General features: G+C 38.9%; 2 protein-coding genes across 2 annotated transcripts; both read right to left on the bottom strand.

Moving 5' to 3' along the window:
* Positions 1-12,860: 12,860 nt before the first annotated feature.
* On the bottom strand, positions 12,861-15,218 carry LOC134002123 (coiled-coil domain-containing protein 106-like). The gene is made up of 6 exons (XM_062441405.1): positions 15,212-15,218; positions 14,785-14,797; positions 14,487-14,701; positions 13,887-14,099; positions 13,578-13,784; positions 12,861-13,327 (listed from the first exon to the last, which is right to left on the bottom strand). The coding sequence occupies exons 1-6, from the start codon at positions 15,216-15,218 to the stop codon at positions 12,948-12,950; spliced, it is 1,035 nt and encodes a 344-aa protein (XP_062297389.1). The 3' UTR covers positions 12,861-12,947.
* Positions 15,219-19,699: 4,481 nt separating this feature from the next.
* Positions 19,700-26,909, bottom strand: anxa13 (annexin A13). The gene is made up of 11 exons (XM_062441777.1): positions 26,770-26,909; positions 25,228-25,303; positions 25,008-25,102; positions 24,697-24,867; positions 24,528-24,561; positions 23,067-23,146; positions 22,745-22,813; positions 22,562-22,663; positions 22,298-22,373; positions 21,862-21,974; positions 19,700-21,113 (listed from the first exon to the last, which is right to left on the bottom strand). Exons 1-11 carry the CDS (start codon positions 26,782-26,784, stop codon positions 20,994-20,996), a joined length of 951 nt encoding a protein of 316 aa, XP_062297761.1. The 5' UTR covers positions 26,785-26,909; the 3' UTR covers positions 19,700-20,993.
* Between the last annotated feature and the right edge of the window lie 221 nt (positions 26,910-27,130).

The raw sequence follows: 27,130 nt of genomic DNA, 5'->3' as shown, positions 1-27,130 counted from the left end.
ATTATGTGGTATTTGAATATCTCTAGATGGCACTATTTTCTGCCTCATTATGCTAATTGCTTGGTTCTTAGCTATTCCAGTGGTATGGAAATCAATGTTAATGTTGGTTGGTTGGTTGGTTTACCACATTCCGATATCTATGGAATGATATAAAACGTTTGTGGTTCCCAAGTCATGAATCCTAATGACTTTTAGCACGACTATGAGGTCTAAATATGTGGTATTGGATGGCTTGTCTCACCTCAAAATTTGTTTCAGGCATTCATTTTGCCCTCATGTTGAATCGAAGAGCATTTCATTTTCATCAAGCACCATCATCTGGTTAAAATGTGTATTGGTTTTTAATGCCCCATCAGCCCTAGCTGTAGACTACTTTGTTTTTTGGTTTTTTTTTTTTATTATTAGCATATTTAGCATGCTAACACACTAATCTAATGGTGAACATGGTAAACATTACCTGCTAAACAAAAGTAGCATTATACATTTCACAGTAGCATTATTTTTGTGAGCATGTTAGCATTTGGCTGAAAGCATTGCTATACCCATAGTCTATACAGAGCATTTAGCATTGCTGTCTTAATTTCAAGAAAATGTATTGCATATATTTCAGATAAAGTAAAGCTTTCTTGAAGGTGAAGCATTGAATCATCATATGTTATATTAGAGTAGAAAACCGATATTTATTGTAGTGAAAATATTACAGATCATTACTTTATTAAAACAACTTTGCCAACATGGAAACATTAACATCTCTGCTGCAAAGTGTTAGACACATGTGGGCTCTGATAAAAACTCTAAATGAAAACCTTATGCCACATATGAAATATTGCATGAGAACTCAAGTGTGACACAAAGCCAAATGTGTGACGTGTTTCATAAGCAGTTAATAGGCTTAATTTCCTCACAGGTAACCTACATACTGCTCTGCTGCACTCAAAGCTCCTCACCCACTGATCAACCGCTAGGGAAGAATCATCCTCTATGACTGACACAGTACTGACAAGATATCTCATCTTATGAAACACATAAGATGGCTGCATAATCAAATAATCCTTCTCACATGCAGTATGTAACTGTACATCCTTCTACTTTGATATGGCTCATGTGCTTATTTGAGTCGTCTTAGTGAAAGCATGTTTTGTGAGTGTCAGAAAAAAGGATGATTAATTGCATATTAACAAAATGAAGAGAATCAAGTGAGTTCACGGCTAAGACAAACACAAGCTGTATCTATTCCCAAGATGTATATATTCTATTTCCAGAACTATAAATAAAACCAACAAGCCCTCCAAATTAAATGAGGTAGTTTGTACAATGCACTCCAGAATGACCCATAGTAGCGTTTTTTACAATGCCTCCGCCTCCACAGGACAACATCATTTGCTTGTGCTTCTTATTACAAATCACTGTAATAACAATGTTTTATGGTGTGATAATGCTGTGGTTAAGGTCTGGTTAGTTTTGGCACAAAAAACACTTGATACGGGTTAGGGAAAGATCATGATTTGGGTTAAAATGATCACCTGAAACGTGTGGGTTAAAGTTATTAGATCTTTAAAGTTCGGCAACCTTATTCATTATGGCAACAGTAAACACCACGTCAGTCGTAGTTATGTTTTTTTTTTTAATTATCCAGACTCGTGATTGGAAATCTGCCACCTCTGAATATGGAAATATAGTCACTTTATAATAGACGCCATTTGAACTGCGCCACTTCTCTGGGTCATAATTGCGGCAAACACTAGATGGCGTCTGTCACTCTAACGTAATTTGGTGACTGACATTATGGCCTATACTGTCATTTTTCTTGACAACAGACTCAATAGCCATTCAGTGATAATTTCAGTAGGACATGAACTCTCTTGTCTTAAACCTTTATCCAAGCAACCCCTGTAAAAGAAACCAGCTCTGAAAACAAAGATTGCTAAAGTTACTTGACACTAACAAAACAAAATACTTACATATAACACTAGAATTCGTGCGATTTAAAGAACAAATTGTCTTACCTGATATTGAAGAAACTGTTTTCAGACATACCTAGTCCGCTGACAGACCATTTATGAAATGTGTTAGGATTCAGAACAGTATAAGAGGTTGAGCACAATTATGTTGTTGAATATGAAGTGGCACTAGAACAACAAGCAAGTCATTCAGCTTTGTCTCCTCTAGCCCACTCATTAAACACTGCCTGCAATGTTATTATGAATATTTCTGCATTGTGTCAAAGACATGCAGTGAATTTTTCTTGACTTTAGATCAAAATAATCAACATTCTGTATGAAAGCACAACTAAATATGGGATAGATAGATGTGTTGTGCAATGCAGAGCTGTAGCAGTCTGATTAATACCCACACAAAATCCAACAAAAAATAATCAAGAGTCATTCTTTCAAAGCAGCTTCAGTGAAAATGATTTTGCTGTCTCTAAAGATAAATGGCTGTGAAATAAAAACTTTTTTCTGTTTAGATTAGCATGGCAAAATGGGACATTTTAAAGAAGCATTATGTAGAACTTAGTGCCAACTAGCAGAGTTGGAATATAATATGTTGCATTTTCGTTCGCTTAGAAGGAGCTCTTTATATCTACATACTGTAGGGAGCAGGTCCTCTTCCATGGGGTCCACCATGTTGCACTGCCATGTTTCTACAGTATCCCAGAGCGGACAAACTAAACACTAAGACGCCTTGTTTTTCACAAGTTTTGCAGCCTCCAACATGCTTGAAAGGGGAGAGGGAACGGGAGAAGGAGTGTATTTATTTGGTTGCTTGACCTCAAACTGCTGTTCGTGATTTGCTGCAGTGGTGACACACTGGCCTGAAGGACAAGCAGCTATTCATGAAGGTTGATTGATTGATTGATAAGGGTATCAATTTACACAATAGTCTCTTTGTGTGTGTGCACATGTGGGAATCGATATCAGCCACATACAGTGTTGCCTCTGACACCATTGGCGCTGCACCAATCACATCCTCTTCTTTCCTGCTCCACTGTCACAAGGGATATTCCTATTTAAATGACTTCACTGTACTTTATTTTTCTCATCGCATCCTCCAAGCCTTTGTTTTGAGGTCAAAGAAAACCAAACACCCATGTAAATATCTTCCATTTCTCATGAATTCAGACTGGCTTACTGTAAGGGCTGAAAGCTGCTGACAGTTAACTCAAAAACCCTTGACTCTAACGCCTTTCTGTGCCTGCCTATTTTGTACGCTGCTGCTGAAACAATCCATACAAACAGTATAACAGTATGCCATTGCCCCTTCCTCCCCCTATACTAATCACATGTTCACACTTGAAAGCGTTGAGTGGAATAATGGCATAGTGTTGGACACAATCAGATGAAATCAGAGATCACTTCAAGGTGATTTGAGGAGGGGACGCTCTGATTGTTGATGCCTCTGTGATGCAGATCAGCGGATGGGTCCACAGGCAGCGCCCGAGTCGACTCCGTCTGTGAAGGCTGATTGAATAAAGCTACTGATGAGGCTATTGTGGCCTAAGGTACGTGGTGTGAATGCCTGACAGGCCCATGACTTGTGTCCATGACTGGCTGCCATTGTGGCAAACCACTGGGCCGTGACTTCCCCATCTGTTGTATAGAGCATATCATGAGCCACTTAAATGAGTATTGGAATAGCGCAGTTGATAGAAAGATCATTAACCTATTATTGGCAACACCATATACATGCATGAAGGTCCATTTTGGCAAGCTCTTTTTTTTAGCTGACCTGACACATTTTCTCATTATTATAGTGTTTATGTTTGTATTTTTGGACACATTTCTGCAACTTTGGAAGAATGAAAAATAATGTACATCATTTGTATTCCTAATCCATTTTCCTTTTCTCTGTCATTTGTGCTTAGGTCAATGCAGCGTCAAGTTTTTCACCTTGTTTGTTGACTATTTGAGCTCTGCGAAGGCAAAAGTGCCTTCAGGTGAAATTGAAAAAATAGTGTTTGCATACATTTATTCAGTTTAATGCAGTAGTGAGGAACACAGCTCGACACATGATTAATCTAAGCCTTGTTATGCATGTGATGTTAATGGATTTTTTTGTCGGTTGTGTGATGTGAGTCGGGTGAATGACAGTGTATTTATAGCAGCCTTTGATATACAAAAATGGAATTCTCATTCAGATCTCCGTAATTGCAGATCTTCACACAAGGCTCCTTTGAGACATTTTGTTCATAGCAACCTCTGCGGCTCTGTAAATGTTAATTCGACCTGTTCAAGGAAGTGAATAGGCTAAATGTAACTATTGTGTTAACATTGGGGGTTTAAAATCACCAAAGTTATTATTCATCCATTATTCACCATGAATGTCTCTACCAAATTTCATGGAAATCTGTTCTACAGTTGTCGATACGTATTCCACTTAAAACCACAAATGTCAACCTCATGGTGGTGATTGAAGTGATCACCCAAATTATAAACATACAGTGTCTGAGGGATGTACATTTTCTATACAATTTTTCATTGCAATCTGTCAAGTAGTTGTTGAGATATGTCATATTTCTGGACCAAAGTGGTGGGCCAACAGACAGACTGACATCGCCATCGTAAAGCTAACGTGGCAAAATATCCTCCAGTACAAGCATTGCAGGTAGTAAGTGCATTAAACACAAATTACAGTGCACACCAACCACTCAAGCCCACTTATCTGCCATCCCACATAAGTACAATCAGCGTTCATGTCATGATGCAGTAGTCCCAACAGTGACTCACTGAAATAGAGTTGGTCTTCTTCCTCAGTGGAGAGGAGTTGTATAACTTAGTGATGCAAATGGCCTATGTGGTGACTCAGGGTGAATTTCCATCCCCTGATTTGTATGTGTACTCGTATTTGTATCACTGGAGAAGTTTTAATAAAAGTTTACTTGGTGTTTAAAGCGGTTTGAGTATAGCCAAATAGAAGCTTATTTAGTAAGCTCATTTTTCAATCGTCAGTGATATCATGTGACTGGATGCAGGCCACAAATCATTGATTAATATTCACAGTGTTTTAAGAAAAACAGAGTTTTAAGAATGTGACTATTTAGGCTATTTCGTGCCATTTCAGCAATTAAGCCAAGCCAGAGTTCTGCAGTTTCTCTTTTAATTTTGATGACATCTTTAGTGCAAAATGGTCAATATTGTTTTGGTTTACATCTTCGGTCAATAATTCAAGTTTCTATGTCTTCTTTTTTTCTCAGCTAAGCAATGGTGGCAATTACCTTTAATGCTAACTACTCAGTTCATCGTGGCATAATAACAATGACAACAAAATTAATATTCAAATAAAAACAGGTGTTTGTTTTTGTTTAGTTTTTTGGGTGGAAATTTTAAACCTTTATCGGACAGATGAGAGGAAATAAGGGCGACACTAGCAACAAATGTCTGTACCATAACCCCTGTAGGGCACCAAATGAAAGCAGGTTCGACTTTTAGTGTAACCTTTAGAGTTTTACTTTGGGTTGCTGCTTTCTCAGCTTTTTGTGCAATGCTGAAATTCCCTGATGGAGAAAACATATTGAACTCACTGATTATACTGAACTGGCTTTTGCTCCATATGGCCACAGACATGGTTTTCCGTGTTCAGTGGTGCTGCCAGCTTGAGCTGAGATGCAGAGCCACAAACAAATACACCCACCCGCTCATGCAGTCATTCTCACATCAAAAATAAAATCAGCAACAACAAAATGTATTTTGCTTAAAAATCTCTGATATCTACAGAATCTAAATGCATTTTTGCAAGTCTGTAAAAGGGAAAGGACATGCAGGGGGAACCCGAAACGTGTGAAAAAAACAGAATCTATTGGGAAACCCAGTACTGTGTAATTAAAATTTGTTATCATAATAGAGGTCAAGCAGAGGAGAATACACAGAAAAGCCCAGATTCCTCTAATCGCACAAAATCCATCCTTGTCGGGTCTGGAGCAAGAAAAAAAAGGACCAGGCTAGACCTACTGTAGATCACTTGCAGAGACAATGTGTGGCGTGTGATACCATCATATTCTAAAACATGACTTTCTCACCAAGCTCTTACTTCTATTGGCAATACAAGACTATTTTCACGGCAGATAGTCAGAGCATTTCCCTTGCAGCTAAACCTCCCATCTATCTGTGTTTCCAGATAATATGACAGCTCTGATCGGCGGTTAATGGCCAGTGTCATTTTAGTCATTTCTGCTTTCTTTTTTTTTTCTTTTTTACCCCCACACACTTTTTTTCCCTGTCATTAATCCTCAAAGGCAGGACCCACAGGACTGTGACTGAATCATCCGAATCAAATAACCTTCTCATGCTGAAACACATCAGGATGTAGACACCATCGATGAGATGATTCACTCATAGATACTCAGGCATTTGGGCCACTCTGAAATATATATATTGGACAAAAAAATGAATGCCAAATCATCCCCCTTTATCAACAAACATTTCGAAACATATTTACACACTGGGTCACGTCTGCCTGCATCTAGTCCCCATCAACCCATTTTTCTTTCTTGTGCCAAAGACGTCTGGTTTGTCCTGCGTCACTGGACGAGTAACCAACAGGATTTGAGGGTGGGGTTGGGGTTCCTTCATGCTGTCGTCTTGCGTATGCACTCTACGTCACATAACATCATCTCCTTTGTGCCAAAATGATGCATTCATGAACGCAACCGTCATACGAGTCCCCAATCACCTAGTTTCTGGGGAGGAGGAGAAAACGCCTTTTTCACAGATGAAATTCGTTACTTTTGACTTGATAGTTTGTGTCAGGAATAAATTCACTACAAATGACATTGCTGTATATGCTACCAATTGGTAAATTTCCATCTAAATGACAATTTAGACAATGTACAGTTGACATGGTCAAATATTACAAACCACCTTTTCAATCCTATAGCATACATCCATTTGTCATTTTTTGCTCTTTCAACTCCCCTGTGGCATCCCAGTCACTTTGAGGACACCTGGAGGGTAAAAAAACAAAATCAGTCAGTGCCTCTGACCCTGAAAATGGAGGTCGTACCAGGTTTACCTATTTCCTTCAGTGGAAAAAGACAAGGCTGTGAGGTGTCGTGTGCAGAAATAGATAATCTATCTACCATTTTATACAGCTATATACAGTACTGTAGCAGGATCAGAAATTATTGTATATGGATGGGACTTGATTTTTGTACTGTAAATGTTTGAGCACATGGATCATATGCAGTGGCTGAGTGCAGCCATCTTGTTTCTCCAGGAATGGAATTATGCTCAAGGCAAATCATGACTCTGGCAGCATGATGTCTCCACCCCACCCCTCCTCCTCCTCTGGCTTTATCGAAAGGGCTGTCTTTGCTCAAATGTGCTCAAAGGGGGGGAAGATGAGGTTTGGTTTAGGGTCCTGGTTTGTTGGATTCCCCCAGAATATATTATGCCCCCCTCTAGCTTTTCAGCCAGCGAGACTATTATCCAGCAGCCCCCAGTAAGTTCTTATCAGTGGCAGCCAGATGGAGAGCACACCAGCAATACCTCAAGACTTGTTGATCAAGCAACGCTGACAGAAAGGACTGTCATTGTGGAGAGATTCTGTGGTTTCAGATTAGCATCTTGCTTTTTTTTCTTTTATATATTTGCCAAGAGAAGTCTCATTAACGACTATTATTTCATTGGATGGATTTATGTGCCAATCTGGACAGTTTGAAGGGTTTAAAAAATGGCAAGGGAAGAAAAACAGATTGTCTAATCAGAAGAGGTTTGTTTTTCATTATATATGTTCCATGTAATATGTCGGTGCGTCTTTAAAAGCTTTAACATGACACGCTTGCTTCACGGACAGAGCCAATGTAGTGTTAAACCATCAGACTGAGTCTAATCACTTGTGGTCTGCATGATGTGTCTGGCCACAAACAATGGAACATGACAAGAGTGCGTACTGGATACAACACTGTCCTCTAGTGCCTCTTACCACTAGCAACTCAATGGTGTATCACACTGAGACGACCCTGCTGTTCTCCAGTGTTCTCATGCAATAAGACACTAAATCGGGAGGACAAAAAGATTTCCGTGCTTGTTCTTTATCGCCAAGTAAAAGGCTAAAGATGAAACAATGACTGTCCATTAACAAAAACTGTTGTCGTCTGCTACACCAGCCTTGGATGTCACTGCAGAAAAGAACAGGAATAGGCATCCACCAGTGTGCAGACCCCACCTCAATTCTACCACAGGGGGAAATACCCATAATGCACCATTTGATGCTTTTGTATTGAATTGGCGTCACATTGGTGCTCTGACCTACTTTTTCAGCATGCAAGCAGGTTATTTTAAGATTTCATTAACGAGAGGACCAAGGGCAAACGAAAGGTGAAGAGGCTCAGATGCACACTCAGACCCGCTGTCCCTAATTTTAGGGAGAATTCAGAATCTGTCCGAGCACCTGTGCTGCCTGTGTGCAACAAAAATTGCCATTTAAGTACCACTGATGTTTAAGGATGTGCTTCCAAGAGTGGTGACGACTGGTTTGATCCCAAATCCTCAAGTTATGTCAATTCTTTGCTCCAGGGGAAATAATCATAAGGTTGAGCGTGATCACCACTAGTGTACACAACACCAGACATACCCTGAAGACATGCTTAACATATAAACCAATTTGAATAACAGGGGTAACTTGGATCACACATCAAGTCAAGTGGGTGGAGCAACAAAGCCTTTAGTTGTAGTTTGACATTTCGAAAATATGATTATTCACTCTCTTACTAAGATCTAAAGAAAAATAATGTTATTTTGTGCAGGTTAGTGTAATTCAAATTGCATTACAGATGGCTGACAAGCTGATAATAAGACAGTACAAATGTAAATCGTTAAACAATTTGAGACTAAAAAATAATGAAAACATAATAATGAAATAGATTAAAAAACAGTACTTCGATAAAAGACAATAACAAACAAATGAGAGGGAATAAAACATTTTAAAACATGAATACAATAAAATAAATGATTGAATAAAATTAATAATGGCCATAAAACATTCTAATCAAAAGCCAGAAGTTGAGGGTTCATGTTTAAATATATAAATACTTTCAGCTGCTCTCAGATCTGCAGACAGACTAGTCCAACAGCTCAGAGCATAAAAACTCAAAGCTGCCACAACAAAAAATTTTGTCCTGTACTTTGGAACAAAAAGACTTGTGCCAGAGGACCTGATCAGCTTTCTTGCCTCATATATTGAAAGCATCAGATCAAGCAGTCAGATAAGCAGTCCAGTGCAACCCCATGAGAAGATTGAAACCATGCTCTCAAGGGGTCCATTAAATATAAGGCAGCAGTTGGCTGGCATTAGCTTAGCCCAAAAACTGGAAACAAGCAAACATCTGGCCCGACTCTCTTCAAGGTAGCTGTTTCCCCTTATTTCTAATGTTTGTGCTAACTTAAGCTAAGCTAACCAGCTGCTGTCTGTAACTTATTATTTAGATACCTCTCATGCAGACATGAGAGAGTGGTATCAATCTTTTCTGGCAATAAATGAACTCTTCTCAAAATGTCAAACTCTTCCTGAGTCATAAATGGCAGTCATGAATAGAAAATAAAGCCCTCAGTTTAAAGGCCATAGTGTAATAAGACAGAAAAAAACCTGATATTTACATGTGAGACCAATAAACACGCTGTTATACAGAAAAATGTAATGTTTCACAATTACTCTTATTCATCAGAATGCCAAATGTTATGACACACCATTAAAAATCTGTTGGACAACCAACAGCCCCGACAGGCCCGAGGAAATGCCAGCACAAGTGGAGCACTGTTACTCAATATCTAGCAATAATCTCAGTAAAAGGTGATATTACACTGGGTGTATTTTTTAAGCCAAGAACTATTTCCATCAGACAGCATGACATCAGTTGCCCAAGCTCTTTCACTCCATTACAAGCTTTGTAATCCTTTATATAATATGTCTACAACATTTATTATGCTGCAGGCCTGCCAGTATAACAACAGAACATAACCCTGGCCAATTGGACCTCACCAGTTCAAACACATTTCCCTTGCACCATTAAGAGCGAGATTGGTGGTTATTACAAGCTACTATCTGTGAGAATGTCCAGATGCTCTTTTTGTCAAGGTCAGGATCAAAGCGTGACAAAGAGGAGGAGAAGGAGGAGGAGGAGGAAGAGGGGTGGAGGGGTTTGAATTTTTGTACCCATCAGGCACTTGGAGCCCACGCAATGACGCGGCACCTGCAACCAAGACAGGCACAAAATGGAGTCCCAGCTGTCCCCACACCAATGCGAGTCAAAAAGGCCGGGGGAGGAGAGAATGCTTCAAGCTCAATTGGGCCCACATCCTATCTCCATCCTCAGCTCTGAGCTCCATCACCCTGAGTCATTAGCATCAAATTCACAGCTGCCACTCTGGAGTATTAGCCGGTGGAGGCAGCATTTGGCTGCATTTTTTTTTTTTGGGTGTGGGGGGGGGGGGGGGGGGGGGGGGGGGCGGGGGGGGCCACGCTGACCAACAAGAATAAAGACGGAGGTGTAGTGACCTCAATAAAATGTAAAATTTTCACTTCAGGATTTGAAGAAAACCTACCATCATGTCTCATACCAGTGACAAGGAGAAAAGTGACATTTGTATGCTTCAGGAGGTAGAAAGAGATATATATGCTGGCAGACATTTGCCCACCCATTTCTCCCTCATGCCACTCAACAAACCAGCATGCGCTTGTCCCCTCTGGCTGTGAACAGGCGGAGAGAAACTAAAAGGTTGCCTCTGCTGGCATAAAATATTCCTGCACTGTCCGGAACTTGACCAGATTCTTCCTCAACGTAAACATGTATTACTTGGTTGAAAAGATGAGACAGAAAGAAAAGAAAGGATGAAGAGAAATGGAGAAGTGATTGGTAATGAGACATGACTGAATGAGTTCATAACAGAAGAGGGCGGGGGGTGGGATGGGAGCGTGGAAAGTGGAGGGGGACAGACGGATTTGGGATGTGAGAGTGAAAGATAAGCAGATAGCCAGCGTGTGAATGGGAGTGACAGTGACAGAGTCCCATGCAAAGATAAACAGCCTGGGTGCAGCCCCTGTAATGGCTTTGCACAAGTAATTTGTCACTCCATGTGAAAAGCAAACAGCAGGGAAGGCGACGGCAACACTTTGCACTGACACTTACCATCGCCCAAGGATGTCTTACCAAGCTTTTCCCATCTGTCTACAAACACTGGTGCTGCCCACTCATCTGGTCAAGAGACAGACTAAAAATATAACTCTGACAGCAGCAGCAAATTTAACATAATATACAGTTGTACTACACTGTCAGTCACATTCAGATGACACAATCTAACATAGGTTTTAAGATTGGTGTGTTGGTGAAGTTTTACTGGAAAGGCCCTTTACCATCTCTTAACCTGGGGTCAATTGATAATGAAGGTTAGTTTCAATAAATCATGCACACAGTATCCCATCATATCTCCCATCAAATTAACTTTTGTTTCATAATAACCAATGAAACAAAACTCAGTGAAATCTCTTTAAACAAACAGTGTTTTCATTTTCATTTGCTGGCAGTTCATAAACATTAACACACTTACGAACAAAATGCTCAGTTCAATTAATTTACAGCTTGTTAAATCACAGTATAATGTCAACTGAATTATTTTTTCGCAAACCCTATAAACATAAAGTAACACCTTCAACAACAACAAAAAATATGTCCAGGAAAATGGAAATTGACTATCCACCATTTTGCAGTGTTGAAGGATTTGTAAACATCATCTCATATGTAAGCACTGCCATCTTGTGGGTGTTTCTAACATTACACACATTCTGCTCTTAAATCATTTTTAAAAATCCATTATTTCCATTAGTGAAAGCAGCTGCAAATAACTTTTATGACTATCAAGTACAAAATATACACAGTATCTGTAAAATGAAGAATAAATATTCCCTGTTCAGGATAGGAGGGGGGCTTAATATTACTGTTAAGATTTACATGCATCATCATTGTCAACGGTTAGACTATTGGTAGTCATACTTTGGAAAGCAAGTCAACCTAACTAACAAAGTTTGTTGAGGGGTCCCAGTATTGAGATGGCAGCAACAGAGACAGAGACAGAAATCTCCAAACCTGAACGAATACACGAATAAAACAAAAAAAATATAAAGAGGTAGGCCTAAGAGTGCGAGTATTGTTGTTTTGTGTGTGTGGGGTGGGGGACTCTTTAAATGTAAAGACGAAGGACCTAAATTGCACACAGTAAAGTCACTGCAGCAAATATTGGCGTTGCATTTAATCAGCAAAACTGTAATTAAAAACTTGACAGGACAGAGGAAACTCAAGAGGAAGAGCTTGGACTTTTAACTAGTTTCAATAAAAATGTCCCGGCAGCGCTGATGGAGCTCAGCACTCATCCTGAGAAGGGCGGCTTTATTAAAAACAAATCACTTCATAAACTTGGAACGTGTGTAAGATCTGACCTGTTGGATGTGTAGAGGAGTGCAGAACATTATCATCGTTACTACCGAGGGATCGCTGCAAGTTGGAAGGAAATCTACACACAGCCAATTTCTGCAAAATCCCAGGTTTCATTCAGCGACGCATGACCAACATTACTGTTGAAAATTTAGTCTAAGATGTTACAAACCTGCTTGAATCTGAATAACTCAACATCTATGTAGTTTTGGAGAGTGCTGTGTGTGTGTGTGTGTGCACACCCCTAATAATGCTAATTATCCCTCCGAAGTTGAGATAGACCCTGAAAAAAGCACAAGCTTCATTAAGGCCAATCATGGGCTGAAATCCTACATGATTGGCCTTAATGATGCCACTGCCCTGGTTCCCTTGAGACATAAAGAAACATTTAAAAATATGCAAAAAAATGCTACATAAAAAAACTTAAATCCAGCAGTTTAGGTTGGAGGAAAACAAACAAAACAAACATAATTCCATGATGTTATTATATTGTATGTCACCTCTTCTCAATGTAATAAAATTCTCATCAACCTATTAAAATACTCTCTGCAGCTCCCCCTAGCTGCGGGAGATGAGAATGCAATATCCTCGGCCTTTTCCCTGAGATGGGCAGCAGCTCGCCATTGGCTTTCATTTGGTCTATTCTCCTGGACAGATCAGCGTCGCTGTCAATGACCAAGGTGCACCTTTGTGCGTAGCTGACCAGAGTCTCTTCTCCTTGACGGAACATGCCCACTAAGGGGACCATGTCTTTGCCGGCCAGGTGGAGCTCGGCGATCGAAGCTGTGTTGGCGATGGTGTTCCTGTCGATTCCCAGATGGCGGAAGGCTTCACTCATGCTTTTCTTCTTGATGAAGGCTGAAAGGACTTGTTTGTATCGGTGGATGACGTACTGGACACCGGTGGCTGTTGGGAATAATAACATGCAGAGTAAATGAAACAATGTGTACTGTGGTCAATACAGAAGAGGTGAAATTATGCTGTCAATAAAGAGGTATGTTCATGATAAGCATGTACCAGTGTGACAAAGCTGGAGCACAGAATTCAAAACTAATTTTCAAATGTGGTCAGAAATTTTTTTTCTTGCAGCAAAGCATGCCACACAAACATTTCTATGCTTTAGTTCTGCTCCAGCTCACATCAACATAGTTATTACCTCTCTTTCTGCTGTAGTCTTTCCCTTTCTTTGATCTTTTCTTGTCCTTATGGTGTTTCTTCCTTCTGTGTTCACTCGAGGCCGCTGACACCTCAGATGAGTCAGACCGTTCAGAGCCACTGTCGATGCTGGCTGAGGAACTGGAAGAAACTCTTTCCCTCTTCCGAGATTTGTTTTCTGAGTGCTGCACTTTGCTGGATTTATGAACTGCAAGTGGTCGGTTACAGAAACGGTGTGAATAAGAGCATCAGAATAAATGTTAATATGGTGATGTTGAACACGGTCTATCGTTTCACTTCTGGCACTGACCTTCACTCACTGGACTGGGTGATGCAAAAGTAGGCATGGAGCGATTACTTGTGAGGTTCTCAATCTGGCTCCGTAGGAACTTGCGGTCCTGCATTAGATCTTCCACCTGTCTCTCCAGTGCAGTGATGCGCTCCTGTTTGTTTTCCAGCATGCACTGCAGTTTTGTGATGGTCAGCAGCACCCTTGGGGGCAGGCTCTCTACATGTGAGGCAGCTACAGAAAAGCGAGGAAGCATGGGAAAACAGTACAAAACACGTTATGAACTTCATCTTCAATATTCTGCACATGGTTGGAATAGCTATGGACTTGGAGCTCCAAAAGCATCTAGTGGTCCACATGAGAATTATGTGGACAAGTGAAGGCAATGTTCAGAGCGTTTGACTTGCAGAGGAGTATTTTTTACATGTGTACATGTCATGTTTTGGACCATGTTTAACATAGACATCTGACATTATAACAGTATAAAAATAACAAAATAACAGAAAGCATATTTCCCTTTTAAATGGTGGCTTTAAGACTGAGACTGCACAGTCTATCATACACAGGAAACGTGGTCTGTTTACACCATGATTATAACTGCAATACTGTTACAGTAATTACCTGACATGGCACTGCTGGGTGTGTTGTCCTGAACAGCATCTGCCGAGACACCTGTTTGGAAATTCTCCCACTTAATTATGTGGAGGTCGTCCTGCTCCTGCTTCAGCCTGGCCGGAGAGCCAAACCTGTCCTTGGTCCTCACAGAGCTGGAGTCGATCTCTATGCAGGGGGAATAACCTGAGGTTTCCTGCTGCCACACGGACATCTCCTCAAACCTAGGAGAGGACACGAGGGGGGGTTTTTTGAGTCATGTAGCCTAGAAGTTCTTAAAGGGCAGTTCATGAAAGGTTTTACGTACTGTGGGTGGTATCCTGCAAGAAAGACACAAAATAAACACAAAATAAACATTCAAAGAACTACATTTAGGTTACCTTGTGAAGCAGCTTGAATTCATGAGATCACACATAAATCCATCTTGTCAGGCTTCAAATTATGAGTTTGTGTTTGAACCGGCGGAGGGTGGGACCAATCAGCATCCTATGAGGATTCTCGCGTGATCTCAAGAATCCAGCTGTCTTGCAAGGTAAGACAGTAATAGATGGTGAAAGACAGATGGTTCATCCAATCACCTGCCAAGTATTTTTTTGAAAGTGCCTGCCCTTTTCCAAACAGTTTCCAAGGATGACTTCTGAGGTACTCCTGTTCTAAATGTTTATAGCATAAGTTAAAATGGGTTACAGAACCAAATCTAAAATCTTAACAAAAATAACAAATATTTGAATCACTGGCCATTTCACTGGCCAGCAGATTGCGTAAGATAAAAGTATAAAAGTCTATGGAGTATGAAACTGTTAAACTATGACTGTTAAAATAAAACTAGTGTATACTGATATATCACTCCATGGGAATGTGGATATTAAAAAAATTATAAATGTAGTTATAAAAGCCCAACAAACTCCAAATTACAAGATACAGTTCTTGTAATTATGAGATACTCATTTATAATTACAGGATACAGTACATACAGTCCACATAATTAGCAGACGACACTCCTATTTTTTACTTAGTGAAAGCAACGTGCTTCCATACAAAGAATGAAAAACTAAAGCATGACTCATTGTTCTTTTAAGCATGAATAATGATCATGTTGGAATTCATTCAATGCTTCAATTAATGCATCATGAGCTGCTGTCACTTGGTATCAGTGGACCATCAAGCCATTAGTTTGGAAAACTTTTAAATGGAAACTGTATATCAATGTATAAACAACGTGCAGCAAGCTTGAGACATACAGTAATGTATAGTTTGGTACTACTTGTCATTCTGCACTTGTCCATTTTGTTTTTAATCAAAGACATGAAATCAAAGTATGATTTTAAAGCAAATCGCGGAGTATGTGTTTACTATGATTGGGTTTTATTTGTATTGCTCAAATTCCATGTTTTTTTTCCAATTTTTTCTGTTAAATGTTTGTTTTATGTAAAGCACATTGAGTTGCCACTTTGTATGAAATGAAATGCGTGTATCAGTCAGGTTGCGTCATCATGCCTGTGTCTTCTCAAATGATGATTGGTAACCACTTTAGCCTTTTCTCATAATAACAAGGTCAGGATCTTGTAATTCTGAAAATGGTGACGTAATTGCATTCACCTTGTAATTATAACTTAAGTATCTCAAATATACAAGAAAAAAAACTCATAATTACGAGATTTTTTTTTCTTCAGAATTACAATATCTTGATCCCAACACCACACTATTCTTTATAGAAAAACTTGGTGAATGCAATGCACTTTCTGTAATTAACTATTGCAAAAAAATAGTATTCATAAAAACAAAGATTGCAATGTATGTACTGAGTCTAATTTAAATAAGGACTGTCGTTTAAGCTTTAAGTAGGCAAGATTAATTGACATTAACTCATATATGAATTTCTGCATTAAAAAAGCATGAATTTATGCATGAGATACTTCATGAATTATAAGAAATGCATATTGTATGAATTAACAGCAACTCATGCATATCTGAATACAGGGACAATACATTTATCATTGCAAAGTCTGAGGTATAATATTTTCATCATTATAATTGCATTATAATTTATATTCAGAGCATAGCTTTCCATGACATCATCAGGTCATGTGGTGAAGTGTTCATTAATGATTGACAAACAATCCTTGCTTCATCTTTGTGTGTCTTTTAATTACTGCAGCGTTCAAAGCTTTCACCTTTGTACTGAATTAATAACAGCAGACAAAGCTAATAGTGACCTAATCATTTATTAATCCACAGCTGCATGACTTCATGATATATCATGCATTAATACATTCATTAGAACATGATGAATCATGCATTAGTTAAGCATTATCAAGCATGAACAGGGAACCATTGTCTTTGTGCTCAGATACTAATTTTATTTTTCAACCAGCCTGCAGAATTTTGTTATGTTGCTTGAAGGTGTGAAGAAATATTTCCCTGTTGAGGTTGTTTTCCATTTTGTCACATATACAGTACATTAGCTGTGAATATGGGGGAATATAAATGTGTCTTTTTTTCTAAGTTAAGTGTAAAAATAGAATATCCAAAGCTCTTCAACCAAAATCTTACTAAATGGACTTCAAAGTGGGAAACCTCATCAGTAAAATAAGAACCATTGGTCAGTACTAACCCAGGCCACCACCAGAAAAAAGTCAACTTACACCAATAGTTATGTGTTTGCCCTTTGAATGTGCTCTGGACTGTAAAATGCAAGTATCTCCAAGGTGCTTCGTGTTGTTTTTGAAGACTTCGTAGCTTAAACTCCATATGGGATAATTTCTACTGTAGAACATCAGTGGCATCAAATATCAGAGGTGGCAGCATGTACAGACATGCACCTTGTAATTTACAAGACTTTGAAGTGTGTACTTGGCGTCCTGTTGACACCTGAATAACAGGCTGAATCCTATTACTTGAAAAACTTCATGTGCAAAATTGGTGGCATGCACCTTTAAACTAATAAGCTTTATTTGTATTGCGAGGAAATCATGACACATCCTGCATTAAACAGTGCATGACTTTAGCATGTGTTTGTTACCTTACTATAAAGTGTTTTCTGATATAGTAATTGGCTGCAGAGTATACTGTACAGTGGTGCATTCAGGTGCTTTATAATTGGATGGTATAAAAGGCTAAACTGACTGACTGGAAATGCAGTGTGGGGTTTTTACACGTTGTAGATGCAGGAAGTGGACATCACTGAATCAGTTTATGTTTCCATGGAGATGCTGATGGAGTCTTTAAACATGTGCAAGCTGCAGCAACCAAACACAAGTAAGGAATAAGTGCTGCAGTGATTAATCTGCCCGTCACCTGACAGAACCTGTTTACATGCAATTAACTCACATCAAACTTAACTGCCATGTTCATTTTGCAGTTATATAACAGGGAGCAACATTCCTATAAAGAGTGATAATGTGATAAGTCACCAGCCTCATACTGCTGTATAGCATAGACTAATAGTGGGTAGAAGAATATTAAAACTGTGTATCCAGCATGACATACGCTATTATAACGTTATAAAAGTTACAGATATATCATGTTTCACAGGCTACAAAGGGCCAACCATTTCTCATTGCAGTGATTTTAATTAGCTCCTACCAAGATGGATGCTAATGACTGTAATTGCCAGTAAATGGTGTAAAAAAAAGGAGCAACAAAGACAGAGCCAGACGTACCTTCAAGACAGTCCAGCGGACAAAACTGGTGATGATGATGATCCTGTGTTTGTGCTGCTGGACGCAGAAGTCTCACTCGGCGTGAAATACCCCGTTTTAAAAAAATATAAACAAGAGACGGGTGAAAAAATGCGAGACTACAACCTGCATGTCTGAGAGAGGGGCGGTGCAAGCGAGAGCTGACGAGACCAGGACGCCACGCTGCCTTCAAGTGCTCCATGGAAACTCGTGCTTTCTATTGTTGCATTAAAGGACAATTCCGACGCGACCGGGATTTGTAATCATTGGCTGGGCTGCATCTCAACAGAGGGGATTATAGGATCAGACCTTTAGGGGGCTCAGCACCGAGTGAGATGTTAACATACAATGCCCTGCAAGTGTTCAAACTCCCTGCTAAATTACTCATTTCAACCTCTAAAAAGGCTCTAAAATCGCCTCTGCATCACAACAACAGTCACTTCCAGAAAGACAACTTGGTATGTGAAATCTGCAAACTTGTTAATTTATTTTGTCATTTTCAGCCGTGACTGGTATCTGACCTATCTGACTATTTTTTCTGGTTGTGAGTAAGTGAAGTAATATTTAAAACATATAATAGCCTAAATCTTACAACAACAGCATCAACATTTTGTTACACTATTACATCAGACAGGATAAATAGGATAAAGGCACCGCACACTAGGCTCCATTTGTAGTTCTTTTAATCAAAAAAGTTTTTACTAAAAATGGAGCAAAGAGTGCTTTTTTCTGCTTCATCCTTTTTATCCTGTCTGCATTCTGCTATTAGTACAAACACCTTGCAAAGGCATTGGTGCGTGTTTGCCTACTCTTTTACTACACTATTACATCATACATGTTTGTGTATCATATATATCTATATATTAGTCTATACTAATACTATATTATTATTCGAATGTTATACCTTTATATTAAACTCAAGCTGAAGCATATGTCATTTGTTGTACCTCTTCCCTGTACCTATTACTTTGACTCACACTTTTCAGGGTAGAAGTACAAAGCTGTTTTTTAAATGATGCCCCAGTTTACCTGATGTCCAAATATATCTGAATTCATATTAAGATTTTTTTTTTTCAATTTTGTGAGTTATTCAGCTTTAAATTTTGAAATGTCTGCCAGTCACTGAATGCAGCAAAAGAGCAGCAGCAGGTTTGAAGGGGGCGTGTCATTTCATATAATGTGAAGTAACAGTAAGATCATCCCAATTCACATCTCTAGTCTTAAGCAGTATGGAAAAAGTTTTACATTTACAGCCACTAAATGTTTGATAAAGTTGTCATGGCAACAATATTGACCTGTAGGAGGACTGATATGTTGCCTTGACAACTTAATTGTTATGCTTTAATGTTTCAGTGGTGGCATTGACGAATATTCCAACTTCACAAAAAGCTTTCATAGAAAAGGAAAACTGATTTCAGCATTTTTGAAGTTGGTATTTTAGAGAAAAACACACAAACAAACAACTGCTTAGTTATCAAAATAATGAATTTTCTTCTAATCCATCAATCATCAAAGACAATTAGAAGTCAAAGAGAGCCGGACTTGATGTTACAGGGAACTTTATTTGCAGTTAGACTAAAATTCTTTGGCTATAGAGACAAACACTAGTCCCACAACTACACTGATGTCCTGGCTGATGTTGTAACTATCTCATGTTCTGTGATTCACTTGAGCATCTATTCAGCTTGTTTCAAAAATGTTTACAATAGTGGTAATTTTCACAAATCTCAGCTGCCTTACAGAGACACACAAATGACACAAGACATCAGACGGACCAGGTGTCGCTGTAAATGTGCAGCTCACCTCAATGTCATCAGGTTTCTTCTCATATACCCACTGGCCTATTTCCAACAAACTAAATAATTATAGTTATATATATATAGTTATATATATTAAACACTCTACTGTGTTAGTCATAAAATATAAAAGAATATATAACAAGGTGAGGTGCATGTGGTACATAGTTTCTTTCAATTCAGCAACCAACAAAATATAAAATCTTGTTGCGATGAAAATTAGTAAAATCCATTCACATTTCACATTGCATATCCTTCATTATTCAAGCTAATATTCTTTCAGTTCAAACTTTCACATTTCTTCATTTAAAAGCACAGTATGGCAGCTTCAAGCCATTTGGAGTGATTGCATTTGTTGCAACAGCAGTGAAGTCACTGGCGTATGGAGGGCAAAAGATAATGGATAAAAAATATAAGTTGACACAGAATGAGTTGATCTAGAACAGTATAATACTTATAAGATGGTAATAATGTAACACTACTGTGATTACCTCAGTGTATGCAGCAGTAAATAAGGCCATAGCCACTTTTTCCCCCAGTGAACACGTCCTATGTTATGTGATTATCCTATCAACTTCTGAACCTCCTGATATCATCACGCTGTGTGTACTGTAATTGCATCAATGTGACTTTGGTTGGCTCCCGTTGGTATTGGAAATGTACAAATTTGGTCCTTCCTTACAGCGAATACTCGCAACTTCATAAATGCTAGTACAGATGTTAAAAACTGACTAAGAAACTGTCATTAATTAACAGACACAGGAGACCCAATTCACACACAGATGAGTAAATCGAGTTCAAAGATCTTGTCTATGAAAAAAGTTAAAAATGGAGAGCCACCTAAATTCACACAGTTTGAAAAATACATGAGTCAGGTTTATTATTTCTTTGATGTCACCCTCCCGCTCCCTATATAATGCCACATGGAGAGACTGAGTAGTGTTAGTACGTTAGACAGAAAACAGAAGCGCCCTCGTTCCAACATACTCGGCTGTTTCTGCCTCTGTCTTCCATCTTCGCCCTGCTCGCCTCTCTGATTCTCAGTGGCAGATTGCCAACAGGAGACGTTTGAAGTCGCCACCGCACTCGTCCCTCAGAGCGTCCTTCAGAGACACGTCATACTTCTCCAAGTACATTTCTTTGATGGTCTCCAAATCATACTGTTGACAATATGGGAAATAAAAAGTACACTTAGTACACTTCATGCCCGATCGCACCAGAAGTCAAGCCTTGGTCAGGATAGGAATCATGTTTCAATCAGCGTCTACATCTGGTAAACACACCCAGTTACAGTCATCTAATTTTTAAAACGTATGTATCTATGATTGGTCTACTACATTATTTATACACCTCTTTTCATTAGCATTTACTGTATTATGCTATTTGACCTTTTCTTTTACACTTTTGCACTTCCAATTTACATTCATGCTGTGTAAATCTTTTTTTAGATCATTAAAAAATTGTTAAACCAACAAAAAAAGGCATGGATATGGAAGCTTTAGAGTTCGCAGATTTGATTTCTGGAGAAAGCTGATTCAACATGACAAAGTAATCTGATATAATACTCATAAGTATGTTTCAACTAGTGTATAATCACCTGAAGATAAGCAATGTTGTGCTTTCATTACCTTAAAATGAGCCCTTATATCTACATAGCCTACCATGTTGCATCACCATATTTCTAAAGTACCTCAGAAAGAAAACAAACAAACAATGGCTCTAAAGAGGGCTCCTTGCATTTTTCGCAAGTTTCGTAGCCACCATAGGTTCACTGTCACACTTGGAAAGTGAGAGGTGTATTGATTTAGTTGTAATCTGCTACCTCACCACCAGATGCCACTAAATCCCACACACTGTAAATCAAGAGCTTTGACTTCACTTATTGAAGAAATAAAATGATTGCTTTACCTCAGAGCGGCACACAATGATGCGAATAAGGGTATCCTCGTCAGTGCCTGCTCCTTTCATTGCGTCGTGTAGGCGTCTGGCAAAGTAGAGCTGGGGGTTCTTAGCGACTCGCACTGAGGGGAGGGTGAAAGAGTTTTAATTACATTTCACAGCAGTTTACTTTCTGTTTCACCACCACCAACTTTTCTCTACATGAAACTAAATAATACAACATCTCTCTCTCATAACATCTCTTTATTCAAAACTTCCCCCAACCTCTGGCATCCAACATTGACTTTATCCACCCCCAGAGGTGTTCAATAATGAATATTTATATTCTACCTTAGGTTTTTTTAACTTTAAATGTGGCAGGCATTATGTGAGGAACCCACTTACTAAGTGTTATCTTATTTTGATGATAATGAGTGAATGAATGAATAAATTATTTCATACAAACCAAGAGCAATGTAGCATTTCTTCAGTGTCCCAGAAGTCTCATTCTCAATGGCATCCAGGATTTCAGTTCCGGAGAGCTACAGAGACAAAAAGCTTCAATCAGTATAAATTTCCAGCAATGCCTCAAATTGCAAACATGTTTGTTTTCTGGTAAAGCAAGAGCATTAGCATTAAAGGATATGCTAACTAAAGATGGCATGTCTCAGCCATATAAACTTATGCAGAGTGTCACTGCAGGCTATTTAAATGTGACAGCAAACCCTACCTGCTCATACATCTTGAAAGTGGCCTGGAGCTGCAGGTAATTCCTGGAGGCCAGGATGTGGGTAAAGGTGGATTCGTCTGTTCCAAAACTTCCCTCACCAGCCTGCATCAGATAAACATTTTCTAGGATTACTTAATTTGCTTTAAAAGTATTATTCAATTTTATTGCAAAGAAACAAAGTACCTCAAACAGGCTGGTAGCGTCTTCTTCAGCCAGCTGGTCATCCACATCGTAGCTCTCATCTCTGTTGCCCTGGAAGAGGAGGATAAAAGTGACTTCTGCTGTGTAGTGAGGCCTTTCTGTCTGACTCAAGCAAGAGTATCTGGCCTCTGTTTTACTAATGAAAGGAAGCCTGGAATGTGGCCAGCCTGTGTGTGCGTGTGTGTGTGTGTGTGTGTTTATAGCAAAGGACTGGGCCCAGGGAGAGTGAGGGCTTGATTTCTGCCTGATGGGAGACGGGAGGAATCTAGTTACATGATTGGAGCAGAAACTCAAAGCCACTTACCTGCAAAAGAGCTGTGAGTAGGTTTCTTACATCCCCACTTGTGTCTCCCTCGATATCTGCTTCAAGATCACGTTCATGCACTAAAAGGGAAAAACAGTGTGGACAAAAAGAACGGTCAAATACAATGACGAAAAATAGCCTACTGTTTATTTTATATCTAAACATGGAAACCCTCAGACACGCTCTTGGTCTGTGTTTACAATTGTGTCGTGTACAGTACATTTGTTAAACTTTTTACATTTAACCTTAGATAGTGTGTCATCAGATTTGCAGATTTGCTTGTGCTATAATAAATATTTGGTTATTATGAGTTATAGCTACCCATAGCTAAACAAATAACAAAACAAAAGCATTATCCTCTTCCTCATTTGGTTGCCCGTTAGTTGACATATTTCCTTTGTACCGAAAATCAAGCCTTCATTTTCCAGATCATGCTCGGTGACAGACAGGACTGCACAGTGAAAATGAGGCTTATAGGGATATAATTTAAATGGCAAAGGTGTCATTATTTTATTGCCATAACACTGTGTAACCAACATTTACTTCATAATGATGAGTTAAGTCAAAAAAGTTCTCTGCTTCCACTTTAAGTTAATAATTATCCCAAATTTCAAAGTCTGACCTGTTTACTTTTCAAAGCACAAACCCTGAGACTGCAGTGCATTTTAGGTGAATGAGGTATCTCAGCCTTTTCAATAAATTCATTTCTGCCTGTATGAGTCCATTCTTCACTTTTCCATCATTAAACATTAACACCAAAAGTTGATATTTTTCAACGAAATTAAAATGTTTAATTGCCCCAGAAACTCAAAATACATCTATTTTAAGCATATTTAAATGAATTGATGCATGTTTCCTGTCAACCTATCCAAATGAGACACTCTGAATGTCGATCAGGACATAAAGCTCAATGTTAGGATATATACAGTAGAGGAAAAGCTGGTAGCTATAAGACACAGCCTACTTTATTAGAGTCTATAAAATGTAACTGATTGCCTTATTCAACGTAAATCAATCATCAAACTTCCTATTGTGTAGGAAGATGTACATTAAACAAATGTATTTTTACTACAACGTGGTAAACCATAGGTTGTTGATAGGTTATCAGCATGTGTACCATTGTATTGATAAAGTATTTATGAATGATTAACCGACCACCATAAATACCACTCCCCTAAAGTGGGATTGATTAAAGCGGGACTGAGAAGTAAAATGTTGTGTAATCAGTCAGTGGCTGAAATACTTTGGAGTATCCCAAGAAGATGTTGGTAAATAAAATCATTTATCATCATTGCTATCATAATGAACAGGAAGTTACAGCCGGATGGGCCTTGACTAAACAATGTGTGACCGTACATTACATTAGCTAAAGGGACAGGAATAGTGCTGTGTGTGTTGCACTGTGAGCACGCTCAAATTAGTCACCATTTCCTCCAGAATTTACTTTGCTTATTACCATACCTTGAAAATAGACCTCCTTGAACAAGGCAACGTCCTGTGGAAAAAAATTAGATATAATGAATATAAAGTTTAAATATTCAACATATGAAGAAAAGTCCACATATTGTTGATATACTGAATGAATTCATAAAAAGAATAATTTCATTAAAGCTGATAATTTAACACTGACAGAATTGGTGGCAGTGCAGAGGACCTCCACCAGGACATCTTCATCAGTGCCCGCTCCCTTCATGGCCTTCCTCAACTCCTTCACAGCATAAATAACTGGGGGGTCGAGCATGGCGAGGACGGCATTCTCGAAGTTCCCTGACAGTTCGCTCTTGAGCACGTCCACCAACTCCTGGTGCACAGGGACAGAAATGAATGATTTGGTTGGTGGAAAGTAAAAGAAAAATGTTCTCAAATGTTTCAAATTTGAATAATAATCAAATTATTCTTGTGGTGAAAATTAAATCGTGTTTTATTCTGTGCAATACTCACATCGTCATACTTATCAAAATAGGCCTGTTTAATTTCCTGACGCTGAAATGAACAGCGGTTTGCCAGGATTTCAATGATGGCCTTCTCATCAGTTCCTGAAGAGAAAGCAACACAAAACAGATGCATTACAATAATAAACAGTGTCATTTGCATGTAATTACATACAGAGACATTACTAGAGCTCAAATACACCTTTTTTTAAGCAGTATTTAAAACTTACCGAGCCCTTTGCAGGCTTTGCGGATGGCCTTGATGTCAGCCACGACATCAAAATCCTCATAGGGCACAACGGTGGGCTGAGAGGAGAAAAAAACGATTAAACATCAGAAATAATGATCAGAAGGACACGGTCAAAACCACCTTTTCTTGATTCTATCAAACGGATCATTGTTTGGGTAAATGAAATTCAGGCAGACTCATGATAGCGATGCAGGAGCAGCTGGCAGATGGGGGTGGGGAGGATGGTGATACAATGCTTTGGTTGAGGAATTCAAGGCCAGAAGTCTTTAAACAAACTTGGTGGGGGCCACATGAATAAGGTCAGCAGTAACCAAAGTGTGGTGTATTGTCCAGTAGAGGTCTGGATGCAGGTTTTAAATCATTTCCTAACAATACATCTTTTCCAGAACAGTATGCTCAACTAATGTAAAGTTTTATAAACACCAGAATCTTCACCTGCTTATAATATTATGTAATTAGTTTATATTGAAGACCACCATTATTTTCTCTATTAATCTTTTTCTCTATACAATGGTAAAAAAATGACAAAAAGAAAGTGAAAGTGAGGCCTTCCTTGGTCTGATCAGCATTCACACATCCACAGATATTCACATCCCTATCATGTATGACACATAGAAGCTTTAAATCATCACATTTGAGAAGTTGAAACAAGCAAATGTTTGCACTTCTGCTTAAAAATAAAACTAAAACTAAAAATACTACTATCATCAAAAAAAGTTGCTGAATCATTTTCTGGGAATTGACTAGGCCCGATCCACTAATTGTGGCAGCTCTAAAAAGCACCATAAGAAAAAAAGTGTATTATTATTATTATTATTATTAATAGAAGTACGTGGTCTAAACATGAAGATGGAACTTTTAAATATCTGCTTTCTTTTTCAGTATGTTGGTTTTCTTGTGTGTCAAAGAAGACAATGAACAAATGAAGATAAAACAGCAAGGCACCAAAAAGTACTGGAACAAACCGGTCACCCTCCCCCATCGTTGCACTTGCAGACGCTAACTCTGGTGTAGCCTCCATACTAAACTCCCTCATTCATCCACACACACATCTAACGGAGCTGTGATGAATTCCGCAGGGGAGTGGCCCTTTCCCCTGCGTAAAGCAGACACGGCTGTCTGTCACACGGTGTCATTTGCAACGTTAAAACCGGCTATATTTAAAGAAACACCAAATATTATGAATTTGAAACATGTGATTCACTTAAAGGTATCACCTTTTTTTAAGTGCCACGATTACGCTGTGTGCAAGGATTGAGCCGTGTTAGACCCATGCGTAATAAGAAATATAATACATAATGAATTGTATAATAAATCTGATTGGATATTAATCTTAACCTCCGTATATGACGTTAAACCCAATGACTGGCTGGATGGAAATCTTACAGGCTATCCATTTAATCAACCCGAAACACTCATCGCTCATAGTTCGAGCTAAACCCAAATCGCTGCCTCTTGTTGAGATTTTGTGCGCTGTTTCGCTCGTTGGCAGTACAACAACGTAATACAGAAAGACACTTACTTGACAGTTTCCCATTTTTTCGGATGTTTGTCCGGCGGAAGCTGGCGATCTGCTGGGATAAAGTGGTGTGGTAGTTTTGGGATATTAGTCCTCCTCAGCAAACTGCGGCCCAGAGTAACAGAAACCAGTGTGACGTCATCACGGACCGCTACACCACCGGGTTAACCATTTACACTCTGATTCACTGTTTAATCCCACAGTTTGTCTGCGTTACACAGTGCTGGGTTTACACTAATCTCATCATGCTTCATGGTGTCACTACTACCATAATATGGCTCATTTAAAATTAATCTGTCATTAATTCAGTTTTTGTAAGAGTTGCTGTTCCTTATCCTCTACTGTGAATCGTAGAATAAGTATA

This window comes from Scomber scombrus, chromosome 20 (assembly GCF_963691925.1).
Source record: "Scomber scombrus chromosome 20, fScoSco1.1, whole genome shotgun sequence".
NCBI lineage: Eukaryota > Metazoa > Chordata > Actinopteri > Scombriformes > Scombridae > Scomber > Scomber scombrus.
The sequence above is the reverse complement of the archived record's forward strand: the minus strand, read 5'-3'. Positions and strand labels throughout refer to the sequence as shown.